The sequence below is a fragment of the Nyctereutes procyonoides genome, unplaced genomic scaffold (genome assembly GCF_905146905.1).
Source record: "Nyctereutes procyonoides isolate TBG_1078 unplaced genomic scaffold, NYPRO_anot_genome, whole genome shotgun sequence".
NCBI classification, from domain to species: domain Eukaryota; kingdom Metazoa; phylum Chordata; class Mammalia; order Carnivora; family Canidae; genus Nyctereutes; species Nyctereutes procyonoides.
The window spans coordinates 17,392,356-17,416,587 of NW_026575021.1; the positions used below are offsets into that span (position 1 = coordinate 17,392,356).

General features: G+C 36.7%; 1 protein-coding gene across 5 annotated transcripts in view; it reads right to left on the bottom strand.

Annotated features, from left to right (window-relative positions):
• The window catches only part of MTHFD2L (methylenetetrahydrofolate dehydrogenase (NADP+ dependent) 2 like), a 122,051-nt gene that overhangs the window by 91,627 nt on the left and 6,192 nt on the right, over positions 1-24,232 (bottom strand). For 3 of the 5 annotated variants that reach the window (XM_055340493.1, XM_055340519.1, XM_055340502.1), the window contains 2 exons: positions 13,699-13,883; positions 12,768-12,890 (listed from right to left, as the gene is read on the bottom strand). In XM_055340493.1, coding sequence (XP_055196468.1) covers positions 12,768-12,890; positions 13,699-13,883 — 308 coding nt within the window. Of the gene's footprint in view, positions 1-12,767; positions 12,891-13,698; positions 13,884-14,483; positions 18,094-24,232 lie in introns of those variants that run through there. The other 2 variants (XM_055340512.1, XM_055340537.1) reach the window with 2 other exon arrangements.

A 24,232-nucleotide genomic window follows, 5' to 3' on the forward strand; every position in this document is an offset into this window, starting at 1 on the left:
GAGTAAATAAGAGAGATACCTCTGGAAGCTGTGTTTCCTGTTCTCAAGCCAATAAGTAATATTTAGATTATACCCTTTGGGTTCTACATCAAGGTTTCGAGACAGAAAATACTTATCAGGTGCTTACCACTTGCCCGACACCATTTAAGAGTTGTTTCATCATCAAAGAGTAAGCGGACAAGAAAGGAATGGGAAGTGAGTCTAATCTCATTCTGCTACTCCACCTCCAAATTTGAGAATTAGTAGAGCTTGGAGGTGGAGTGGGAGGTGTTGACTAGGCCAGGAGGGGTGGATTTGGCCCTCCACCCTTCCTTAGCCTCTTTCTCCTATAGCCATAGAAGCTGCACAGGATATCCCTAGGCAGGCCTATTTCACAGGCTGGCAAGGGAAAAAAAAAATGGAGTGGGAACCTATACACAACACAAAGGTTGCTACCTTTGCTCTTCATAATTCTCTCGAGTAACCTGAAGAGGACACAGAGATGCAAAAGTTGCCTTATTCTTCAGAAGTAGTATTGAAAACATCCTGCTTAAGTAAGCTCTTGGTACCCTATATACTAGACACACTGACTTCTGATAAATGTACCATACAGCAGTCGAAGCAGTGTGTATTCTATGAAGAAAAACCCTCAGATGAGTGAGCGTGTCTGTTCTAATGAGCTTCCTCTGACACACAAGGGGAAAGAAGAGATTGTTGTGTTTGGGGGAACTTGCCTGCAAACTTTGCGAGGATAGTTAGACTCAACTGTTTTCTAACTACCTGTTTCCCCTAGTGCCTGGCACAGAGTCATATGCAGATTAGATTCTAGGTAAATACTGTATGAACTGGTAGATGAATGAAGAGGGCCAGAAAGCAATCATATGAACAGATGTTTCAAAAGACTTTCTACAAAGAAATATTCAGATGTTTTGAAGAGCTTTTTGATTTTGGTAAATTTTTTATCAATGTTGTATGCACTCAAAAATAGATAAGGACATCATAGTAAAGGAAAAAGAAAAAGGAAAAAAGGAAAAGAAGTAATCACTGCGCTCCCAAAAATTCTGGATTTTTGAAGGTACTTTAGAGTAGTCAGGCATCTTGAGTTACATGATATAACCTGTCTATGACAGCAATTGCTCACAAAGGGGTAATTCTATAGAGTTCAGTGACCTCTTGAAATGGTTTCTACCTGGGAATAAATAAGGAGAGACGTACATGGCGATAGGGACCAACGAATCGTACTAATATGTAAATCATATCAAAGTAATTTACTTGGCTTCCAGTATAAACCATTAGTTTTAAAAACAAAACAAACAACCCCCCCCCCCCATCGCCCGGCACTGCTTACTCAATGCTGCCACCACTTGGTTAACATAGCCACATGCAGGAGAACCCACCTCCACTGTTGACCTTGCATATAAATTCTTTGATAAAAATATTACCTGTTAAGAAATTTTTTTTTAAAGTTAAGCATCTGCCTTTGGCTCACATCATGATCCCAGGCCCCGCACCAGGCTACCTGTTCAGTGGGGAGCCTGCTTCTCACTCTATCTCTGCCCAACGCCTGCTTGTATTCTCTCATGTTCTCTTTCTCTGTCAAATAAATAAATAAAACCTTTAAAATAAATAAATAAGTAAATAAAATGGAAAAATGCTATCATAGGGATGGCTTTTTTTTCTATGTAAACACTCAAATCATGTAACAAAGGATTTGAGCAGAATATTGTTAGAAATCTGGCCTTTTTTCTTTGAGTAAGCCTCAAATGCATCAATTGGGTACATCATAATTCATGGCTTGTGACACAATCTCAATATTGGTCCAAGTGCGGTCCAACCTTAAACAAGTATTTTTCACAATAAGCTAGGCATATGCAAATCCATCACCCAAAACAAAAGTTATGGCCTTGATAGTAATCTATATTTAAGCACACAATACAATCAACTGCTCCAACTTAATGGAAACTTCATCCTACATCCTGAGCTTATCAGTCCTTTGACTTCCTTTCCACACACTTCCATTGCATTTATTTGCATTCTTAAAAGATTTGTTTTTTTTCAAACACAGCTTTACTTAATAATATTTGAATATAAGAGACTGTACACATTTGAAGTATATAATTTGATAAATTTTCACATATGTATATACATGTGAAACCATCACAATCAATGAGCACATCCACCACCCTGGAATTTCTCAAGCCCCTTTCCCTCCCTCTTTCCTGTCCCCTAACCTCCAACCATAGGTAACCACTTGCTATGGACTCAGTTGTGTCCCCCCAAATGTACATACTGAAGCCCCAAATCCTAATGTAATAGTATTTGGAGATGGGGCCTTTAGGAAGTAATTAGGTGTAGATGAGGTCATCAGGATGGAACCATCATGATGGAATTAGTGCCCTTATAAAAAAGAGATACCAGAGAGTTTGCTCTCTTTCTCCACCATGTGAGGATACAGAAAATACAAAAAACAGGAAGAGAACTCTCCCAAATCTGACCATGCTGGCACTCTGATTGCAGATTTTTAGCCTCCAGAATTATAAGAAAATAAAGCTTCTATGAACATGCATATACAAGTCTTTATATCAATATGTGTTTGCTTTTCTTTTAGGTAAATACATAAGACACAGAATGGCTGCACCATATAGTATATACATATATGTATAACTTAAGACACTATCAAACTATTTTCAAGGTGAACCTTTTTGCATTTTCACCAGCAATACATCCTCACCAATATATGGTATGGTCAGTAGTCTTTTTAATTTCAGTCATTTTAACAGGTGTGTAATAGTATCTTATTATAGTTTCCATTTGAATTTCCCTAGTAACTACTTATGTTGAGTATCTACTCATGTAATTATGTCTTCTGTGGTGAAGTGTCTGTTAAATCTTTCAATGATTTTTGGTATTTATCCTGTTTGGTGTTCTCTGTGGTTTGTTGTCGGTCACTAATTTTGGAAAGTTTCAGCCATTATTACTTCAAATATTTCTTTTGCCCTGTTTCTCTCTTCCCTTGGAATTCCAGTTGCATGTGTGCTATACCTTTTCAAAATGTCCTATGGTTCTTCGATGTTTTGGGGTTTATTCTTTTCCTTTTTTTATTTCTCTGCATTTCAATTTGAGAAGTTTCTCCTGGCATATTCTCAAGTGTATGATTCTTGGCATGTCCAGTCTGCAACAGAGCCCATCAAAGCATTCTTCATTTCTGTTAGAGTAGCTTTGATTTCTACCATTTTTTTTATTCTTTCTGAGAGTTTCCCTCTCTCTGCTTTCATTGCCCATCTTTTCTTGCATGTTATCTACTTTTTCCATGAGAGCCCTTAATATATTAATCAAAGTTATTTTAAATTCCCTGTCCAATAATTCCAAAATCTATGTCATATATGAATCTTGTTCTGATGTTCATTTTGTTCCTTCAGACTGTTTTCATTTGCTTTTGTCATGCCTTGTGATTTTTTTTGCTGAAAGCCACACCCAAAACTGTGGGTTCAGGAGTTTCTCATTCTTATGCTAATACACATTCTGCCTCCAAAAATTCATCAAAATTCCATTTAAGTGTTCCTATCAGTTTATAGCTCCAGTAGCTTCCATTCAATGGGAGTAGATCTTGGTTGTGACTCTCTGGATTTACCTCTATCCAGATTTTGGGATAGTGGTTTGCCCTACAACCTCAGTTCTCTGATGGGTCATGAAAAGGACTGATTTTTAGTTTGTTCAGCTTTTTCTTGTTTTAAGAACAAAAGGACTTAGATTATTCTGGCTAGGAGTTGGGCTTTTTTCACTTGGGTTGTTTTTAATTTCCTGAGAGTGATTTTTGAGAATTCTTCACATATTCTGTATATTCTATACATTATACAAGATATGCTTTGCAAATCTTTCTTCTGGTCCGTGTCTTACCTTTTCTTTCTTTTAACAGTATCTTGTGAAGAACACAGGTTTTACATTTTGATAACGTCTAATTTATCAAGTTGTTGTTTCATATCCATAAGTAGTCTAATTTTCCAGTACCTATTGTTGAAAAGCACATTCTTTCTGCATTAATTTGTCTTCCCATCCTTGGAAAAACTCAGATGTTGATTATAGGTATGAATCTATTTCTGGACTTTTAATTTTTTCTATTAATCTGCGTGACTTCAATTCTATATTGCCTTGATTATTGTAGTAGCTTTATAGTCTTTTTTAAAAAATTTGTTGTTATGAAGGTACAATTGACCTATAACATTATATTAGTTTCAGTTGTACATGATTTTATATTTATATATATTGCAAAATATATGTATATACACAAATCTAGTTAACATCCATCACTATACAGTTACATTTTTTCTTATGAGAACTTTCAAGATCTACTCTTAGTAACTTTCAAATATGCAATATAGTATTAATAATTTTAGTACACACTGCACATTATATCCCCATGAATGATTTATTTTAAAACTGGAAGTTTGTACCTTTTGATTTTAAGATTTCTGATTGCCTTGAATCTACAAATCAATGTAAAAATAACTGACATTTTAAGAAAACTTAGTTTTCTCATCTATAAACATAGTATATTGATCCATTTATTTAGGTTTTACTTCATCTCTTAGGAGTGTTCTACAGTTTTCAATGTACAGGTTTTTCAGATCTTCTGTCAAATTTATGCCTAACAGTTTCATTTTTTGATGTTATTTTTTTCATTTTAATACCTGATATTTGATGCTAATATACAAAACAGCAATTGTGTTTAACATATTACTCTTGTATCTTCCAACCTTGCTAGAATCACTTAATAGTATCAGTAGTCTTTTACTTAGGTGCCATTGGATTTTATACATAGACAGTCGTATTTTCTGCCTTTTTTCTTTTTCTTGCCTTATTGCTCCACTTAGAATCTCCAGTGCAGTGTCACACAGAAATGGCAGGAGTGGACCTTTACTTCCTCTGGATCACAGGAGGAAAACATTAATTCTTTCATGATCAACTATGACATTAGCTGGAAATTTTTTTTTAATTTTATTTATTTGTTCATGTATAGAATTTTTTTAATTTTATTTATTTGTTCAAAAGAGAGAGAGAGAAAGAGAGAAAGAGAGAGAGAGAGAGAGAGAGAGAGAGAGGCAGAGAGAGAAGCAGGCTCCATGCAGGGAACCTGATGTGGGACTTGATCCTGGGACTATAGGATCACGCCCTGGGCCAAGGGCAGACGCTCTACCGCTGAGCCACCCAGGTGTCCCAGCTGGAAATTTTTCATACTTGCCCCTTAATCAGCTTGAGAACACTCCCTTTATTATTAGTTAGATGACAACTTTCATCAAGAATCAGTGATAGATCTTATTCAATATTTTAACCTATATCTATCGAGATGTTCATATGATTTTCATATTTAGTTTGTTAACTGATTAGTTGTTTGATTTTCTAATGTTAAAGCAATGTTGCATTCTTAGAACAAAATCCTTTTAGCGTCATGAAGAATGATCCCTTTTATGTATTGTTAGACATTGTTAATATCTTTTACATTTATGTTCATAAAGGATACTGGCCTATGGTTTTCCTGTTTTGTAATGTCTTTGTCTGGTTTTGATATCAGGGTGATGGTGCCTCATATAAAGAGTTTGAGAGTATTCATTCCTTTTTGAGCATTATTTTTCCTTAAATAGCTGGTAGAATTCACCAGTGAAGCCATATGAACATGGACCTTTCTTTGTGGAATGAATTTTACCTAAAAAGTCAATTTTTTAATAGAATTATTGACATTATCCACTTCTTAAATGGGCCCTGGCAGTGTGTGTCTTTTAAGAAAGTTGTCCATTTCAAATTACTTGGCATAAAGCTGTTCAAAATATTCCCTTTTACCCTTTTATTATTTTTTTAAGATTTTATTTATTTATTAGAGATACAGAGAGAGAGAGAGAGAGAGAGAGAGAAGCAGAGACACAGGCAGAGGGAGAAGCAGGCTCCATGCAGGGAGCCCGACGCGGTACTGGATCCTGGGTCTCCAGGATTCCGCCCTGGACCAAAGGTGGCGCTAAACTGCTGAGCCACCTCTTTTACCCTTTTAATTGCTTTAGAATCTGTAGTGATGTTCTCTCTCTCATTCCTGATATTAGTAATTTGTATCTTCTTTTGCTTTGATCCATCTAGCTTTTGTTTCATTCATTTTCTTCATTATTTGTTTTCTATTTTATTTTTTTTAAGATTTTATTTATTGATTCATGAGAGACACAGAGAAAGAGGCAGCGACACAGCAGAGGGAGAAGCAGGCTCCACGCAGGGAGCCTGATGTGGGACTCCATCCTCACACCATGAGCCAAAGGCAGACGGTCAACTGCTGAGCCACCCAGGTGTCCCTGTTTTCTATCATATTAATCTCTGCTTTGATCTTTATTATTTTCTTTTCTGTCTTTCCTTTGTTTTAACTTGTTCTTTTTTTCTAGTATCTTTAGGTGAAAGCTGAGGTTATTGATTTGGGATCTTTCTTCTTTTCTAAGTATTTAGTACCAAATATATTAATGGGATTTTCCCCTTCTTGCTACTTTCTTTTTTTTTTTTAAAGATTTTATTTATTTACTCATGAGAGACACACATAGAGAGAGAGAGAGAGGCAAAGACACAGGCAGAGGGAGAAACAGGTTCCCCTCGAGGAGCCTGATGTGGGACTTGATCCCAGGATCCCAGGATCACGACCTGAATGAAAGGTAGATGCTCAACCATGGGGCCACCCAGGTGCCCTCTCCTTGCTACTTTTAATATTTTTTCTATCACACTGCTTTTGAACAACTTGATTGTTTTTTGGTATAGTTTTCTTCATATTGCATGGGCTTGGAGTTTGTTGAGCTTCTTAGGTCAGTGGGTTTATAGTTGTCATCAAATTTGTACGTGTGTGTGTGTGTGTGAGTTTTAATCTGAAATCTGAGTCATTTATGAAAGGATACTTAATTCTTATTCATGTAAAGCTCCACAAGCATCCCACTTTTCTCCTTCTTATAATTTACTATCATTTGTAACACCTACCTTCTGTGATAATTGCAACAAAAAAAAAAGAGTGGGAGTGGAGCGCAGTAGCTTTTAGCCACTCTCAGTCCAGAAATGGCTCAAAAAAAGTCACTTCCCCTTATAGTCCAGGGGAAAGTAGTCACATGGCCCCAACCCAGTTACTCTGAGAAGCTGGGACATGGAAAGGAGCATGTGGATTTTGGAGAACGTTTTCTGCCACTGAGAAAGGCAACACTAAAACAGAAAATAGCAGAATTAAAATAATTTCAGAGGGTGTGGGCTGGGAAGGGCTCGGTGAGGCAGTGGCATTTAAACTAAGACCTGAAGGATGGAGAAGTCGGCACTATGTTTGAAAGATAACCAATATAGTTAAGGGGTCAGAGGCTAAAGCTCTATTCAAGAAATAAAATATGCATTATCTTGGCGTGTCTTCTGTATAATAAATACTATAGCTATAGGAAGCTTGCAGGGGTGGAGAGACAGAAGATCCTCGTCAAATCTTGAACAGGGTCAGAACTTATACACAACTCTTAGAAAATATGCAGAAGAATGAGGCTTGAATTAAAACAAAACAAAACAAAAAAGCAGTTGCTGATAAACTAGAGGGTTCATTCATTCCAGCAGTAACATTCACTAAAAGGCTACCATAATACAGAGTGGATTCAGAATAAAATGTTGACTGCAATATTCTCCCTACTTGGTGGAACTAGCACTCCAGCAGAGGAAACATATTACTAAAAAAGTAATAAAATATTCCATGTGGAATTGTTCTGAACACTCAAACACAGAACTGGGCTTTCTCCCCAGAGAAAGAGAGAAAATGTTGTTAACAAAGGTCAAGGCAAAATCTGGAAATCAGTTAGAAATAAACAGAATAGGGAACCCTGGGTGGTGCAGCGGTTTAGCGCCTGTCTTTGGCCCAGGGCGTGATCCTGGAGACCCGGGATCAAATCCCACGTCGGGCTCCTGGTGCATGGAGCCTGCTTCTCCCTCTGCCTATGTCTCTGCCTCTCTCTCTGTGTGTGACTATCATAAATAAATAAAAAATTAAAAAAAAATAAACAGAATAAATGGCCCTACAAACATGAAGAGGTCCAGTGATGAAAATTTCCCACTCTTGTTAAGAACATTAAAAACAGAGCAACAAGTATTCTGCATACATAAACTGCACAATCTTTTAAGAAAAGCAATTATGGCAAGACTTTTTTTCTCCAAACAAGTTTTAGGCAGTGCATATAACCTCTATCCTTACTAAATATCCCCATTTTGATGCCTACTAATTATTAAAAAAGTTTATCTTTGTTAAATCTCCACAGCAAACTCAAACCCTTCTTACTCAATCCCTCCAAATTTAATCCTATATTTCATTCTAATTTCTCTGTTTAATACCCTTGCATAATTTGGAAGATGTTAACATTCAAAGGGAATGACTAAAGGGAAACATTTGAAAAACTATTTAGAAAAAGATAAGATGGAATAAGTTTTCCCATTCTATCTAATGATTTTGTTTTAAAAATAGGTGAAAAGTTGACTTGAGGAAGCAAGAAAACAAGAGGAAATGAGCAAGCATCTCTCTTGGCACCTGCCTTGCAGTCTCCATCTTAGGACAGTGATTATGGTTGAAAGGATACTATCATTGATTCTCCCAGCATTGCTCTGCTACTCGCTACCTCCCTAACCTTATACAAGTTTCTTGGTTCACTTACTATCCTTAACTTTAAGCCACTGACCAAAAGAAATAGCACCTACTAGTAAGAATTGCTGTGAGTGTTAAATGATTTACTATATACAAAGCAGTTTAGACCAGTGTCTGCCAACAGTAAATGGTAAATATTTGCAATTACTAATACTAGTAATAGTTAAGTAAAATATCACATTAAAATCTCATTAAGTAAAAAATAAATAAATAAATAAAATCTCATTAAGTGACCGTTGTTTTATAGGCTTACATTTGATTGCTTTCACACAATTCATTTAATTGAAATCCTTTTAAACCAAACTTCCCCGGTACCAAATCCCATACTATAACAAATATTTATAGCGAATTTCCAGTGTCCTTTAAGATTCTAGATATTGTAATTTCCCTTTCATTATTTTAGTAGAAAAAAATGGCTCTCAATTTTTAAAGATCATTATTTTACCTTTTTTTCACATTACATACTGATACATACCCTACAAAGGACATAATTTTTCATATAATATCACTTCAGTAGGTGTTACTCAATAAAAGCTAAAAGCAAAAACTACCTGATTAGGAGAAAAAATCCACAGAACATGCATATCAGATATCTTTGTGGCCTTGACAAAATGCCCACTTATTGATACTGACAGACTGCTTACAGTCAGAATAGGAACAGGAAAGCATTGCATATGGCTTTATTTCTCCAAAGTTTGAGGATCAGCTATAGGAAAAACATCCAGGCTGTATGACTGTGGATACACAATTATATCCCAAATACTTCCAATCTTGACCAAAGTTGTGCAGCCTCTAAACATAAAAAGGGGGCTGGCCTAAGACAGACTCAATACCACCAAATAGGGCAGAATTCTATCTTATTTCTTTGGGTTTTGTCCAAACGAGATGCTTGGAAGCTGTTTGTACACTCTGATTAATCTATGCAAACGTGTCCTGCGACATCAGAATAATTCTAATTTAGAATTTCTTTTACTCAAATATTGCCCCTAAATTGTGAAAAATAATCTCCCATTTCTAATCATGACATAATTAGCCAAATGACTGAAAACTGGAGGTGTTATCCACTAGAATCATCTCATTTGTTCATTTGCTCTTTGTTTCACTTATTCATTGTAACAATATTATTAAGACCTGGACAGGGATGAGCTATTTCAACCTACTTCCACATAACTAGCCTACCAAAATGACTAAAGGAGTTCCATTTCTTCTGCAAAACACAGAAGCTGATGCTCAGGGCTTGCTGAACAAATCAGAAAGCAGTTAAGAAAACTACTTTTATGATAATCAAAAGACAGTTCTGTATATTTCCTAATCCATTTTTTTTGCTAGTTCTTTCACAGTAAAATATGCAATTTAATTAAAAATGGTATAAAAAATGACAAGGAATGTGAGAAGAAAAACAGTTGCTATTTCTATAAAAAATAAATTGAATGTTTTAGAAACACTCTTGAAAACTAAAATGAATTAGTAAGGATTTAGATATGGACAAGACAAGACAAGATTGGGAGATTTTTTTTTATGTATTTAATTAATTTATTTAGTTAGAGAGCACAAGTAGGGGAAGGGGAAGAGGGAAAGGGAGAAAGAATTTCAAGCAGACTCCAAGCTAAGTGCAGAGCCTGATGTGGGCCTTGATCTCAACGACCCTGAGATCAGGGCCTGAGTCAAAATCAAGAGTTGGATGCTTAACCCACTGAGCCACCCAGGCACCCCAGATTGGGAGATATTTTAAAAATCAATATGAAGGGACGCCAGGGTGGCTCCGTGGTTGAGCATCTGTCTGCCTTTGGCTCAGGGCATGATCCTGGGGTCCTGGGATCAAGTTCCACATCAGGCTCCCTATAGGGAGCCTCCTTCTCCCCCTGCCTCTGTCTTTCTCTGTGTGTCTCTCATGAATAGATGAATAAAATCTTTTTTAAAAAAATCAATATGAATTTTCACAGAGATAGTTTCACCTCAAACTGAAAATGAGAGGCAATGAATCACAGGTATTATTAATGCCAGAAGATGATTCATAATTCTAATCAGTAGGTTCCAAAGAGCTGTGGATCCACATCAAAAGATTGATGAATAAATATTTAAGTGATATATGTTATAATATATCATACAATATAATACAAATATGCATTGTTTTAGGATTTCCTACTTTAGCCAACTTTTCTATCAATCAACAAACCATCTGTCCCAGTATAATACAGATTAATTAAGTAGGGTAAGTAATATAGACAAGTCTCCTTATATATAAAATAAAGAAGATAATTCCTACTCACAAGGCTGTGTGAGAATTAGATAAAACCATCCATATAAAGAAATACTTGCCACACGGTATGAGACATTACTTACTAGCTAACACTGATATGCTGGTGAGGGGTAACATAATGGTTAAGAGGAAGAGCATGAGGAAGCAGTCTTTCTGGAATCACATCCCAGCTCAATTACTTACCAGCTCCAGTGACCTTGAGGGAAGTTACTTAACCTCTCTGTGCCTCAAATCCTTCATTAGTAAAATGTACATAATAATAGCTCCAACCTCCCTCTTCCCATTCCCATTATTGAGGATTCAATGAAGTAATAAATGTAAAGTGCTTGAGAATAAATGCTTAATATAATAAATTTTAGCCAGTATTATTTTATATATTAGTGGTTTCGCAGCAAGATAGAGAATTGTCCTTTCTTAGAGCATCTAGATATTTGTTATTACCACAGTTCCTTTGCCTCTACTCTTCTCACTAAAATGAACACAGGACTAAGCGGTTTTAGTACAGACAGATCAACAGTGCCATCTAGTGGCAATTTTCTAATAAATTTGCCAAATGAGAAAGGTTGCCCAAAAAGGGTATAAAATTTCTACAGGTAAGAACTTAATTTTTAAGACAAACTAAATCTAATGTTTTATATTTGGAAATTGGGAAATTTGTGACATGTTTTCTATAACTATTTGAATTCAGTACAAATAGAAGTGGGAGAAATTTAAAAAACTACAAACTACAACAAGATTGCTTGGCAAATACAGTAGAAAAAAAGACTTGTTAAATATGAGCCAAACAATTGGATGTAAGCCCACTGCCAAATTTTGGGGGAAGGATTTGTGATGTTAATAAACCCCTACAAGAATCAGAAATATGTATTTTTGGTACAATTTAAATAGCACAAAAGTTATATACTAAGGCATCAGGTTATATTGCTGGGTAGAGTATAATATTAATGTCCTACAAAGATCCCATGCCATAGCACCATTCAGCTTTTGCTTTCTGAAAGTCAAAATTTACAGAACTCAAAACTACTGTAATCTATAGTATGCTGGCAGTCCTCACTGTACTTAGCTGAAATATGCATGAATTTCAGAGCCACAATTTAGTTAAATAACACTAGACATCCGATAACACAGCTCAAATGTAGTTACAGTGGTAAAATTAACTGTGAGTAATTACATAAGAGCTGCCGGTCCTCTGGTCTACAAATTGGTATGTAAATAAAGATGAGCATCAGGTTAAACGAGCAACATGTCACTTCTTTACAAGTCTGTTGATGATTGGCCGCTGTACATTTGTTATTCCGCTCAAACATAAACAGCAAATCATACTTGCCAGTGTCTCCCAGTGATCAATTCACATGACACTTGACAAAAAGAATTAACCTGTAAAGATGACAGGGCAACAATGAAACAAAATGTGGGGGTGCTGGAAGTGAAATTAGATGTGAACAGAAGGTCTGAAAATGGCAACAACAAAGCGAAGACAGCAGAAGCCCAGGTCCACGTGAAGGTAAGAACTACAAATGCAGAAAACAAGATTAAGTCACTTCAGTAGAATTCTTACTGAATGGGAATAGGTTGTCCAAGAACTAAGTGACCTGGCAACTGTTTCACACAAAGGAAGAAGGTTCTTGTGACCAAAAGGAGAGACAGCATCCCAGAGTAAGTGGCACCAGTGTAAAGCATCACATTAAAGAAACTCTCAGAGATATTTCACAGTGTTGAAAAAAACTATAAATGACAAGAAGAGTGCTAATACAACAGCTAGTCCCTTGATGAACTATTTTCTAAATTACTTGCGGTATCTTAAAAGATGCCCTTTAACCTACAACCAAAGCAGACATATAGAAGAGCCTGATGTACCTGGCAGTGGCAACTGAACCAATATACCACTGACTCTTGGGTCCATATTCAATTGATCAGTTATGTCCAAAAGTTCTTCCTGAGAAACATCCTTAGGTTTTAGAATGATCTCACTACAGATACCTGGAAGAAAAACAAATACAGAAAGTCACTGGACTAACAAAGATGTCGCTTTTCATTAATGGTGTCTTACATGGTACGCAAATTGGTTTTCTCTGCTCCTGTCCCACTGGAAGGAAAAATCCTTCTATAAAAATAATGTTCAAAGCACCATTAAAAGGATTTCTCAAATAGCACAGATGCTTTCTCATGATTCACATGCATTTTTCGGCCCAGTATCCCACTGCATTTATTTGTAATAAGCTACTGTTAGTAGATTTGAATACAGTAAAGATACCAATACTACTGCCACCACTATCAGGCCAAGTTCAGCAGAGTGAACTGGCCAAGTTTGTTATCTGATTCAAGCAAATATAATAAAAATGGGCAATTAAAAAACTTGAAATATATAGTTGACATACAATACTACTTAGTTTTCAGGTGTACAACATGGTTTTTTGACAAATCTATTCATTTTGCTGTGCTCTTCACCAGTGTAGCTACCACCTGTCACCATACAGTCCTATTACAATACCACTGACTACATTCCATTTGCTGTACCTAAAAGTGGGCCCTTTAAATGTGCAGTGTTCCTCTGACATGTCACCATATGACCCAAAATCACAATGAGTTAATTCAGTAAGAAAGCTGAAGAAAAAGATTAAGAAATGAACATATACCTTGGTAACTAATATGTTATGGTAACATAACAATAATAATAAATGCTATTCAAATAGCACTTATTTGACAATTATCATTGAGAATTATCAGACTTTGAAGAAAAACAAGAACACGTGATTTAGTAAAAAGAACAACTAAAATGCATTCCCACCTACAGCAGAGGCGGCTCTGATCTTCTTCCTGACGTATGTATGGCTTGCTGGGTTATCGCCCACTAAGATGATACTGAGGTGAGGTCTTCTGTTCCCAAGGGAAATCCATGATTCCACACCTCTCTGTATTTCTTTCTGGATTTGTTTGGCCATTTCAGTTCCTGAGATAATAATGGCATCATGTCTGTGGAAAGCAAAAGAATAAATAGAGCACTAAAAGTACAATAAGGAACACTCAGTCACATAAAGGTATAAGGTCCAAGAATGAGTAACACATCTATGACTCTCCGAGTGAGCAACCATATATCAATCCCTAAAAAGGCACAGAGTAATGCATATATTGAAAAGGCTCTCTTGCTCCCCATGATTTCAAACTTAAAAGTGGTGAATTAAGGTTGCTCTTACTGTGTGTCCATTTCTTTTTAAGGTACCTGATAGAGGCTAAGATGGTTCTTCCTTCCTGCTGCCCTTGTCCTTTCACTACTGAAAGATGGTGGAAGCAACATCCATATGTAGCATATGATTATTACACAAACACCAAATGCAGGTCAATGAACATTATGAAGAAAGGAAAAGGAGGAAGGGGAAGAAGCAGAAGAGAAAAAAGGAGAAAAGGAAACATTATGGCACCTGAATTCTTTCTAGTACCTACACTCTTTTTACTTTCTAATGGGGGCAGGCATCATTAATATCAACCAACCCAAACAAAATGCAAATTTGCTGCCCCTTCCAAATAAGTCAACTGTCCTTTCTAAGAGGTTGGTGTATATACATATATACATACATAAATCAAGAAGAATAGTCCACTTCAATCTGGCACTAGCAGTCCGTAGTGTCCATCCAGGTTCATACAATTTTGACGTGAACATTGTTCTACTAAGAAGTGATTCTGAAATGTGGTCTATGGAAACATACACCGAAACTGCCTGGGAAGCTGGCTGAAGTTGAAGATTCCCACCCCCATCATTCAGAACAGGCTGGAAATTGTACCTCTAACAAATTCCCACAGGTATTCTTGTGCATGACCATGTTCGAAAACCACTTCTTCAGTTCAACACAAAAGTATATTTTAAAAATAATCCTTACTGTAGGTAAACAATTTAACTAAGCAAATAAACTGATTAGACAATGCAATTACAACTAGACTCTATAACTGTAAGTAAACTCAACTTTTGTTTCTGTCTACTTTTCAATAAAATTTCATGGCTTTCAAGGCAAAGAAAATCATGGCAAATTCAGTGTATCAATCCTGCTCCACTGTCCTAATTTTATAAGTTTTATTGAAGTATAACTGAATAATATATACTGCACATGTTTAAAGTGTGCAATTGGACGTTTTACTCTATGTATATACTTGGGAAACTATCATCATAATCAAATAAACAAAACCCCCAAAAGAATTCTGGTACTCCTTTGTAATCTCATCATTCCCCCATCCTTGCCATGCTCCCTTCCCCATCCCTAGACAACCACTGATCTGCTTTCCATCACTATATATTAGTTTATATCACCACAAATTTTATAAAAACGGAAGCATGCATTACATGCTCCATTTTCTCCAGTTACTTTCACTCAGCATAATTAAGATTCATTCATGTTGTTGCATGTATCAAAACTTCATTTTTTTTAAGTATATGTGCTGCTGAAGCAAGCACCACTTCATTTCTTTTTATTGCTGAGTAGTTTTCCATTGTATGGATATATCAAAATTTATCCGTTCAGTCGTTGATAGATATTTATGTTGTTTCCAGTTTTTAGTAGTGCCAAATAAAGCTGTTATAAACATTCACGTTCAAGTCATTGTATGTATGCACGGTATGCACATATATACAAGTCATTGTATGTACATATTTTCTCTTGAGCAAATAAATACCCAGGAGTGGAATGGCTGGGTCCTATGTCTACATTTGTAAGAATCTTTCAATCTGTTTTCCATAGTGGGTGTACCATTTTACATTTCTACATTTCTACAGGCAGTATATGAGAGTTCCAGTTGCACCACATACTTGCCATAACTTCATATGGCTGGTCTTTCAAATTTTAGACTGCAAGTGGCTGTGTGGTGGTGGTATCTCACTATGCCCATTTCAGTCCATATGCTGGAAGAACTAGTAAACACATTCATTATTTAGCTTGCATAGTCTTTCAACATGCACCTTTTTGAAAAATGTTAAATATCAATAACAGTGCAAATATTCAGCCATAGAAGCATACAGCTGCTAGAGTTCTCCCTGACTCAGGTCATTCTCTGCCAACCCATTTTCCACACATAGCCAGAGTGATTTTCCAAATTTAATAATGCCAGTTCCCTGGTTAAAACTCCTCACTATAAGCCTACAGTTTCTCAATTTAATAAATACACACTGAAAACATTCTATCTACCAGGCAGTATTCTAGGCACTGGAAATATAAGTAACAGTACAAAAAACAAACTGCCCACCTTTATGGGAACTATATCCTAGTTGAAGAAGAGGTAAGCTTTTTTTTTTTTTTATAAGAAGACATAAATCTTTTTAAGGCAAATATTTAACATATCATTTAACATATCATGTGAAGAACAGAGGAAAAGGGCGTATCTGGAAGCCAGAGTTATCATTTTAAAGGTTTTATCTATTTATTTATTTAGAAAGCTTGCAAGTGCCCAGGGGTAGGGGCAGAGGGAGATGGAGAGAGAGAATATCGAGCAGACTCTGTGCTGAGTGCCAGCCTAATGCAGGACTTGATCTCATGATTCTCATATCATGACCTCAGCCGAAACCAAGAGTTGGACACTTAACTGACTGAGCTACCCAGGCATCCCAGAGGGTTGTCATTTTATATAGACGGGTTAGGTGTTTCTTCTCTGACTAATCAGGTGATATTTTATCATAATTGAAGGAAATGAGGGAATATGTCATGAAGGTATCAGGACAAAATAATTCTAGGCCAAGGGAAGTGCATAGTAAGTACTTTAGGCAGGAGCACACCTGGCATGGCTAATAAACAGCAAGGTCAGTGGTGGCAGTGGAAACAAGTGTACCAGGACAGGACACAAGTCAGAGAAGTCATGGAACATCAGATCACATAAGGTGCTGCAGACCTTCAAAGGGATGTTGGCTTTTACTGTGATACAGAAAGCCATTTGGTGATTTTGCAGAATGCTATTACCCGATTTTCATTATTCCCTAACTGGTTAAAATGTGGGGAGACTCTATGACAACAAGGGAGGAGTGGGGGTACCAATCGGAGGCTAGTGTGGTATCCCAGGCAGGAGATGATGGTGGCTTGGACAAAGAGGGTAGTGGTGGAGGCACTAAGTAGTCTGATTCTGAGTTAATTTTGAGGCTGGAACTACTGGATTTACTGAGACTGGGTGTAAGGTGTGAGGACAAGAACATAAGACAAATAGAACTCCAATATTTTTGACCGGAAAAATTGAGCAAAGGGAATTTTAACTAAAACTCAAATTTCCTGTAGCTTACGAGCCCCTTGCTTGAGCTTTCTTTTACCTCACTGCTAAAGAACACTATGCTCACCAAGTCCCACGTTAGATGCAGCTGCATTTCAATTTTTTTTTAAGATTTTATTTATTCACCCATGAGAGACACAGAGAGAGAGAGAGAGAGAGAGAGGCAGAGACACTGGCAGAGGGAGAAGCAGGCTCCATGCAAGGAGCCCGATGTGGGACTCAATCCCGGGTCTCCAGCATCAGGCCCTGAGCTGAAGGCGGCACTAAACCGCTGAGCCAACGGGCTGCCCAGCAGCTGCATTTCAATGTACTGACTGTGCCAGGTTGTTTCTGGGCCTTTACATACACTACTCCCTCTTTCTGAAACTCTACTCCTTCTGACCTCCCCAACGTCCTACCAAGTCTGTTCCTCCTTCACTCCCGCACATTCCTCAAGTCTCAGCTTGGAAACATCTCTGGGAAATGTTCTCTAACCCATCTGCCCCAGGGAACTGCCTCTGCTGTGAGCCCCTGCAGGACCCTGTCGTGACCTTTCTATCACATAGCAAACCCTTGTGAAAACCACTGCCTCACGCCCCTACATGCACACACCATGCTCTAAGCTTGGAGGGCAGGAAGTTTATATTTACTACCATTTTCTTACTACCCAAGAGTATTTCGCACATTGTATGTGTTTATTAAATACCTGTGGAATCACTAGAGTTAAAATAAATTGTTCATTGTATTATAACTTGTTGGAATTCTTACGCTGCCACTGAAAACAGTAACTACAAAAACAGCAATATGTGAACACATTCTGCATAAAGTTAAGTGAAAATACGGGATGAAAAGTTGTAGGTACATAATTTCAATTGTCAAAATGTGCCTGCATACGACTAAAGATTAAAAGGGAATATGTGACGTAAAATGGTGAGACAGTATTCTAGATATTTATCCATCTTTTTTTTTTTTAAGATTTATTTATTCATGAGAGACATAGAGACATAGGCAGAGGGAAAAGCAGGTTCCTTGATCCTGGGACTCCAAGACCATACCCTGAGCCCAAGCCAGACGCTCAACCACTGAGCCACCGGTGGGCGTCCCTAGTTATTTATCCATCTTAAAATGTTTTTTTTAAGTGTTATCAAAAGAGGTATTATTGAACTATATTTAGAAGAGAACTGAAAGTACCTATAAAACATATAAAAAGGAAAAATAATACAATTAACAACCTTACAACCCAGCTTAAGGTATCACCATAACCACCAAAATCATCTTGTAACCCTCTCCATCCAAACCCTATCCTCTCCCAGAGTTAAGCACTATCCTGAAATGTGGGTCTATAATTCCATTGCTTTCCTTTATTAACCAATGTTTGTAACTCTAAACATTGAAGATATAACATTATCTATAAAATACAATATATGCATGTTTCTTAAAGGTATACACTCCATAATGGAATTGCTGATTATAGGATACATGTGTGTTCAGCTGTGTCCCAACTTGTTTCCCAAAGCTGCTGCACTAGTTCACAAGTCCATCAGTGGTGTATAATAGTTTCTATTGCTCTACTTCCTTGGTATTGTCAAAGTTTTTAACTTAACCAATTAGTTCAATGGTATTTAATTGTGGTCTTAATATGCATTTTCCTAATTACTAAAGGTTGAAGGTCTTATAGGTTAATAGGCCATTTGGAGCTCCTCTTCTTTGGAATGCCTGTTCATCACTCCTGACCCTTTTTCTAATGAAATATTAATCTGTGTCTATTTTGTAGTAGTTATTTACACATTCACGTCAGGTAGGTTTATGTATCAAGTATCACCATTATGTGGTTTGTCTTTTCACTTCTTTTGATTACGTTTGATGAAAAGTTCTTAATTCTAATGAAAAACTCAACCAGTTTTGCTTCTAGTTTGCACAAAAAGTGCAAACTCTGGCAAAATTTCTGTCATAGAATACAATAGGACTCAGCTGATGAAACAAACTGGCTAAGAAATTGCCAGGAACTTTTTGAGACTCTATAGACTAGATTTTAAAATCCCACAGTATTGTATTTAAGCAGGTATAAAGCAGTTCTGCTGAGCCGCAGTTAAGAACCACTTCTTTAGGGGCGCCTGGGTGGAGCGCATGCCTTTGGCTCAGAACATGATCCTGGGACCCTGGGACTGAATCCCTGGGATCAAATATCACATGGGGCTCCCCGCAGGGAGCCTGCTTCTCCCTCTGCCTATGTCTCTGCCTCTCTGTATCTCTCATGAATAAATAAATAAAATCTTTAAAAAAAAAAAAAAAAAAGAACTTCTTTAGGCCTGCATCACTCCCAGAGCAGGAATCCTCACTCTATATTCCTGACAGGGGGCCAGTCACTTTCAATATGAAGAAACCTGTGAAACATATATGCCCGAAATGGGTCACGGCACAAATTATAGCTATGTGCAAACAAGTCATAAGCTACTATTATCTAAAATGTAAATCAAAACCAAAATTAGCAAATACCGTACACATAAATCCAGTTACTGTAACTAAACTGCAAGCCTTATTATATTTTGAATATAAAAAAATTATTTTACTATGGCAGAATTTACTCTCCTCACTGCCTATGTCAGATTTTAGAAATAAATGTTTGAAATTTTACTTTGTAAATTAATCTAAAGTCCGAAAATTGTTGCATTTTGGTCAAAATCTGTTGGAAATTGCTAATCAACACATTCAAAACAAAACACCAAGTGGAAAGGGGACCTGGTATCTGAAACTTTTAGTGAATTGTAATCCCTGAAACCAAAGCTTATAAAAAGAAATGTGTCCCTTCAGAAGCAAGGGAAGAAATGTATCCCTTCAAAAGTATGAGAAGCAATATAAGAACTGAACAAAGGCTTGAACAACATAAAAGCAATTCTGAAAGTCTACTCTGGGCTGAATTATGTCTCCCAAAAACATGTGTTCAAATTTGAATCCTTTGTACCTGTGATTGTGACCTTATTCAAAATAAGATATTTGCGAATATAATTAAGATGTAGGATGAAGATGAGGCCATATGGAGTAAAGTGAGCCCTTAATCCAATATGCCTGCCGCCCCTATCAGAAAAGACACGAGATATTCACATAGAACTCCATTTGAAGACACACAGGGAAGATGGCCCTGTGACCACAGAGGCAGAGATTGGGAGTTTATGAAACTACAAACCAAGGAAAACTAAAGATTGCCAGCAACAAGAGGAGAGAACAAAGCTCCACACTATCCCGATTTCAGTTTTCTAGCTTCCAGAAGTGTGAGGCTAATTTTCCATTGTTTTAAACCATCTAGTTTAGGGTACCCTAGTAAACAAATACATCTATAATCCTAATTTAAAATATACCAATTTAGGCAGCCCTGGTGGCTCAGCGGTTTAACACAGGCTTCAGCCCAGGGTGTGATCCTGGAGTCCGGGGATCCAGTCCCCCGTCGGGCTCCCTGCAGGGAGCCTGCTTCTCCCTCTGCCTGTGTCCTGCCTGTCTCTCTGTCTCTCATGAATAAATAAAATCTTTAAAAAATAAAAAATAAAAATAAATAAAATATACCAATTTGTGGGAAGAATCTTTTGATGGAGCTACTTTTCATTGAATACATTTATATTTGGGAATGTAATGGCAATATAATTAAAAAGACCTATAATTTTAGCACATCTAAACACGGCAAAATATTTTAAAAGGCATAGATAGAAACAACTTATGTGATGACATTTAACATAAGTATTTGTCAAAGAGAAGTACTCTGAAAGGAGACACAAAGACAGTAATGGTGAAAATATTTAGGCTAAAATATCTTCATATTTCAATATTAAAAAACTAGAATTGAAATGATGTTCCACTTAGAAGTTTGCTCTGAGCTTAATAGGTGCTTTAGTATCTGTAGAAAAAGTACTCTGAAAACTAAAAATACATTGTCTAAAGAATAATTCCAACTTAAAAAAAAAAACTGTAGCAACATATTTAATTTTTAAATTAAGCATAAGATTTTCTCCAGGAGGGCAGCCCCAGTGACGCAGAGGTTTAGGGCCGCCTGCAGCCTAGGGCGTGATCCTGGAGACCCTGGATCGAGTCCCATGTCAGGTCTCTGCATGGTTCCTGCTTGTCTCTGCCTCTCTCTCTCTCTCTGTCTCTATGAATAAATAAAAAATCTTAAAAAAAAAAATTAAAAAAAAGATTTTCTCCAGGAAATGATCAACGTCAAGGTATTAAATAAACAGCTAAGAAACTGATTCAATAAGTACCAAGAATTCAGCATGTTGAAAGTTAGTAGTCACATAATTAACATAAAAAAATAATACAAAACTAAGATCAAAATTTTTCAATGGTTTTAATGTATAAGGATATAAATTACCTTTTAAAATGTTAATGTTGAAAAAGTTTTGAACAGGACTCTTTAATAGGGCCTAAAATATTTGTAAGTCAGTAAAATATTCCAAATATGTAATTTTCATTATTTTAATGTCTCATTTTACTCTTAAAAATGTGGTTTGATCAAAAAATTATATAGTCATATTGCCATTAATACACACCAAGAGTGCAATTTGACCCCTTAGATTTTTTTTTTAAGATTTTATTTATTTATTTATTCATGAGAAACGGAGAGAGAGGCAGAGACACAGGCAGAAGGAGATGCAGGCTCCATACAGGGAGTCCCACACAGGACTCATCCCAGGTCCCCAGGATCACACCCTGGGCTGAAGGCGGCGCCAATCGCTGAGCCACTTGGGCTACCCGACCCTTTAGATATTACACAATGCACCCTGTCATTACTTGCTCAGGTGACATCTTCTGAATAGGTAATATTGCAAGTGACCCCCAAAAGCAGCAGGACAAAGAGCTCTCCCTTTCAGGATTCTCCCCCCATTGCCTGGCTGGCACTAAATGTGGCTTCATTAAAAAGCAATAAATCAGTTTTGGGAGTTTGGGGAGCAGGGAGTATTAGGGAAGGATAATGCATTACAAATTATTTATTCCAAGCCGTAAGTCAGCCCTGACTTTCACCATTAATAGTGTAAAAGGAGATTTTAAAATGGAGCCTGCAAGTCTAAAGAAGTCTCTTTAAAATTGAGCGGAAAGGCTGTAGGAAGGAGGAATTTATGCAAGCCCTCATTGGAGGAACTCAACTTCATTGCCAGCTACAGCCCTCAGCCTAGACTTAACCTCCTCACCTCAGATCCCTCATTGGAATATTAACCCAGCCAATCGGAGTCAACCTAGTTTCAATCTGTTTTGCATTGATGACTTAAATGAGAACTACACTCGTAACCTTTAGCCTTTATAATTCTGCCCCCTCTGTGTCTTCCTCAGGAGTCAGCTTTCTACCTGAATCTGGGTTTCCCAAATTGCAATTCTAATTGCCCAAATAAATGCCTGTTTGCTTACATTTCCAGTGGAGTCTTTCTTAGTAGATGGGACCTGTAATGAGGCTGGACACTTAACTGCTCTGAATGCAATTTCCTTATCTACATAACGTTCTGTTTAATTTACAGAAAAGGATTTGGCTAAAAGTTCACTGGCTGATTTGCAAAAATGGCTCTTTTAAGTGACAGATGGTGATATACTCAAATAACCAGGAGCAAATGAGACCAGAAACCCATCACTTAGTGTTGTTTCCATGAGGTTGTTGATTTCTCCATATTTTCCAGGAAATAAACTGTAATCATTCTAATCTATGGTTATTAGAACAAAATGTAGTATTTAACTATAGTAAAGGAGTAAATAGAAGAAAAAAATCACTACGTTTCTCGGGTATCAAAATATTCCTTCATAAGATAGTAAAATAACAACAAATAAAATATACCCAGGATCAGCAGTATATTTAATTTGTATTCTTGGTATCTTGCTTCTGCATCTAGGTTTCAATCTCATTTTTTTTTTAAGATTTTATTTATTTATTCATGAGAGACACAGAGAGAGAGGGAGGCAGAGACACAGGCAGAGGGAGAAGCAGGCTCCATGCAAGAAGCCCCATGTGGGACCTGATTCTGGGACCCCAGGGCCGAAGGCAGGCTCTAAACCACGGAGCTACCCAGGGATCCCCTCAATCTCATTTTCAACCACAACTTTTTTAAAGTAGGGCTGCAATGGACTGGTTTATGATCTATAAAGATAAAAAAGTCTAATATGATCATTAGCAATTCAAATTTCTCTGCAGGTCATACCACAGCTTAACCACTGTGTACTTTAGGGCCTCACTTGGAGGTTCTGAGTCTGAATTAAAGAGTAGAAATGTCTCTACTCTAGTACTAGGGAGCCTTCTGAAGTAAATAAATTTTTTGAAAGTGAGTAATATCTAGGAATGTTAAGTTTATGGAATTCTAAAAACATTTCATTTCACATAATTTCTATACTTATACCTTAACGTTATTTTACCAGAAATTATACTTTTGTAACTAAAAGCATAACCTAAAAACAAGTTCTTTTCATTATGCATAATTCTGTGACTCAATTTTGCAATTTCTCTTTCAGGTCCCTTAACCTGTAAAATAGAACATTAGCTACCTAAATATTTCCGCTTTTTTCAGAATCTTAGATGTTAAGTTTTTTATCATTAGAACCCCCGGGCAGTCTGCTGAATCATATGGACAGCTTCTCAAAATAATCTTTTGAATGTTTAATGTAAAATACACAGGTTTACAAGGCAGTCAGTTTTATTGAAATATTGCTATCACTTTTTTTTTTCTAAAGCATTAAGAGGATCATCCAGTGGCAGGTCTAATAACTACCACAACAACAAAGTAGTGGTAAGTGTATATGATATTTTGCTATCTCTACATCAAATATTGTAATACTTAAGTATCTGTGGTTTTTACTGGCAATATCTCAACTAATGCTAATATTACTGTGATTTGTTGCCAACATTCACAACTGAAGAATATGCTAAGTTTGTTAGAGGCCATGCTAAGTTTGTTAGAGGCGAGTGATCTCCCCTAAAATCTATCCATAAAGTCTCAAGTTAAAAAATACCCTTCATTAAGGGAATCTGATTAAGATTTATATGCAAAATAAGCTTTCTTGTTTCACAAAACCTCTATGAAATTTAATACATTTTCAGAAAGAGGAAAATAGTGAGGTATGTCAACAATTATAAATTGCTT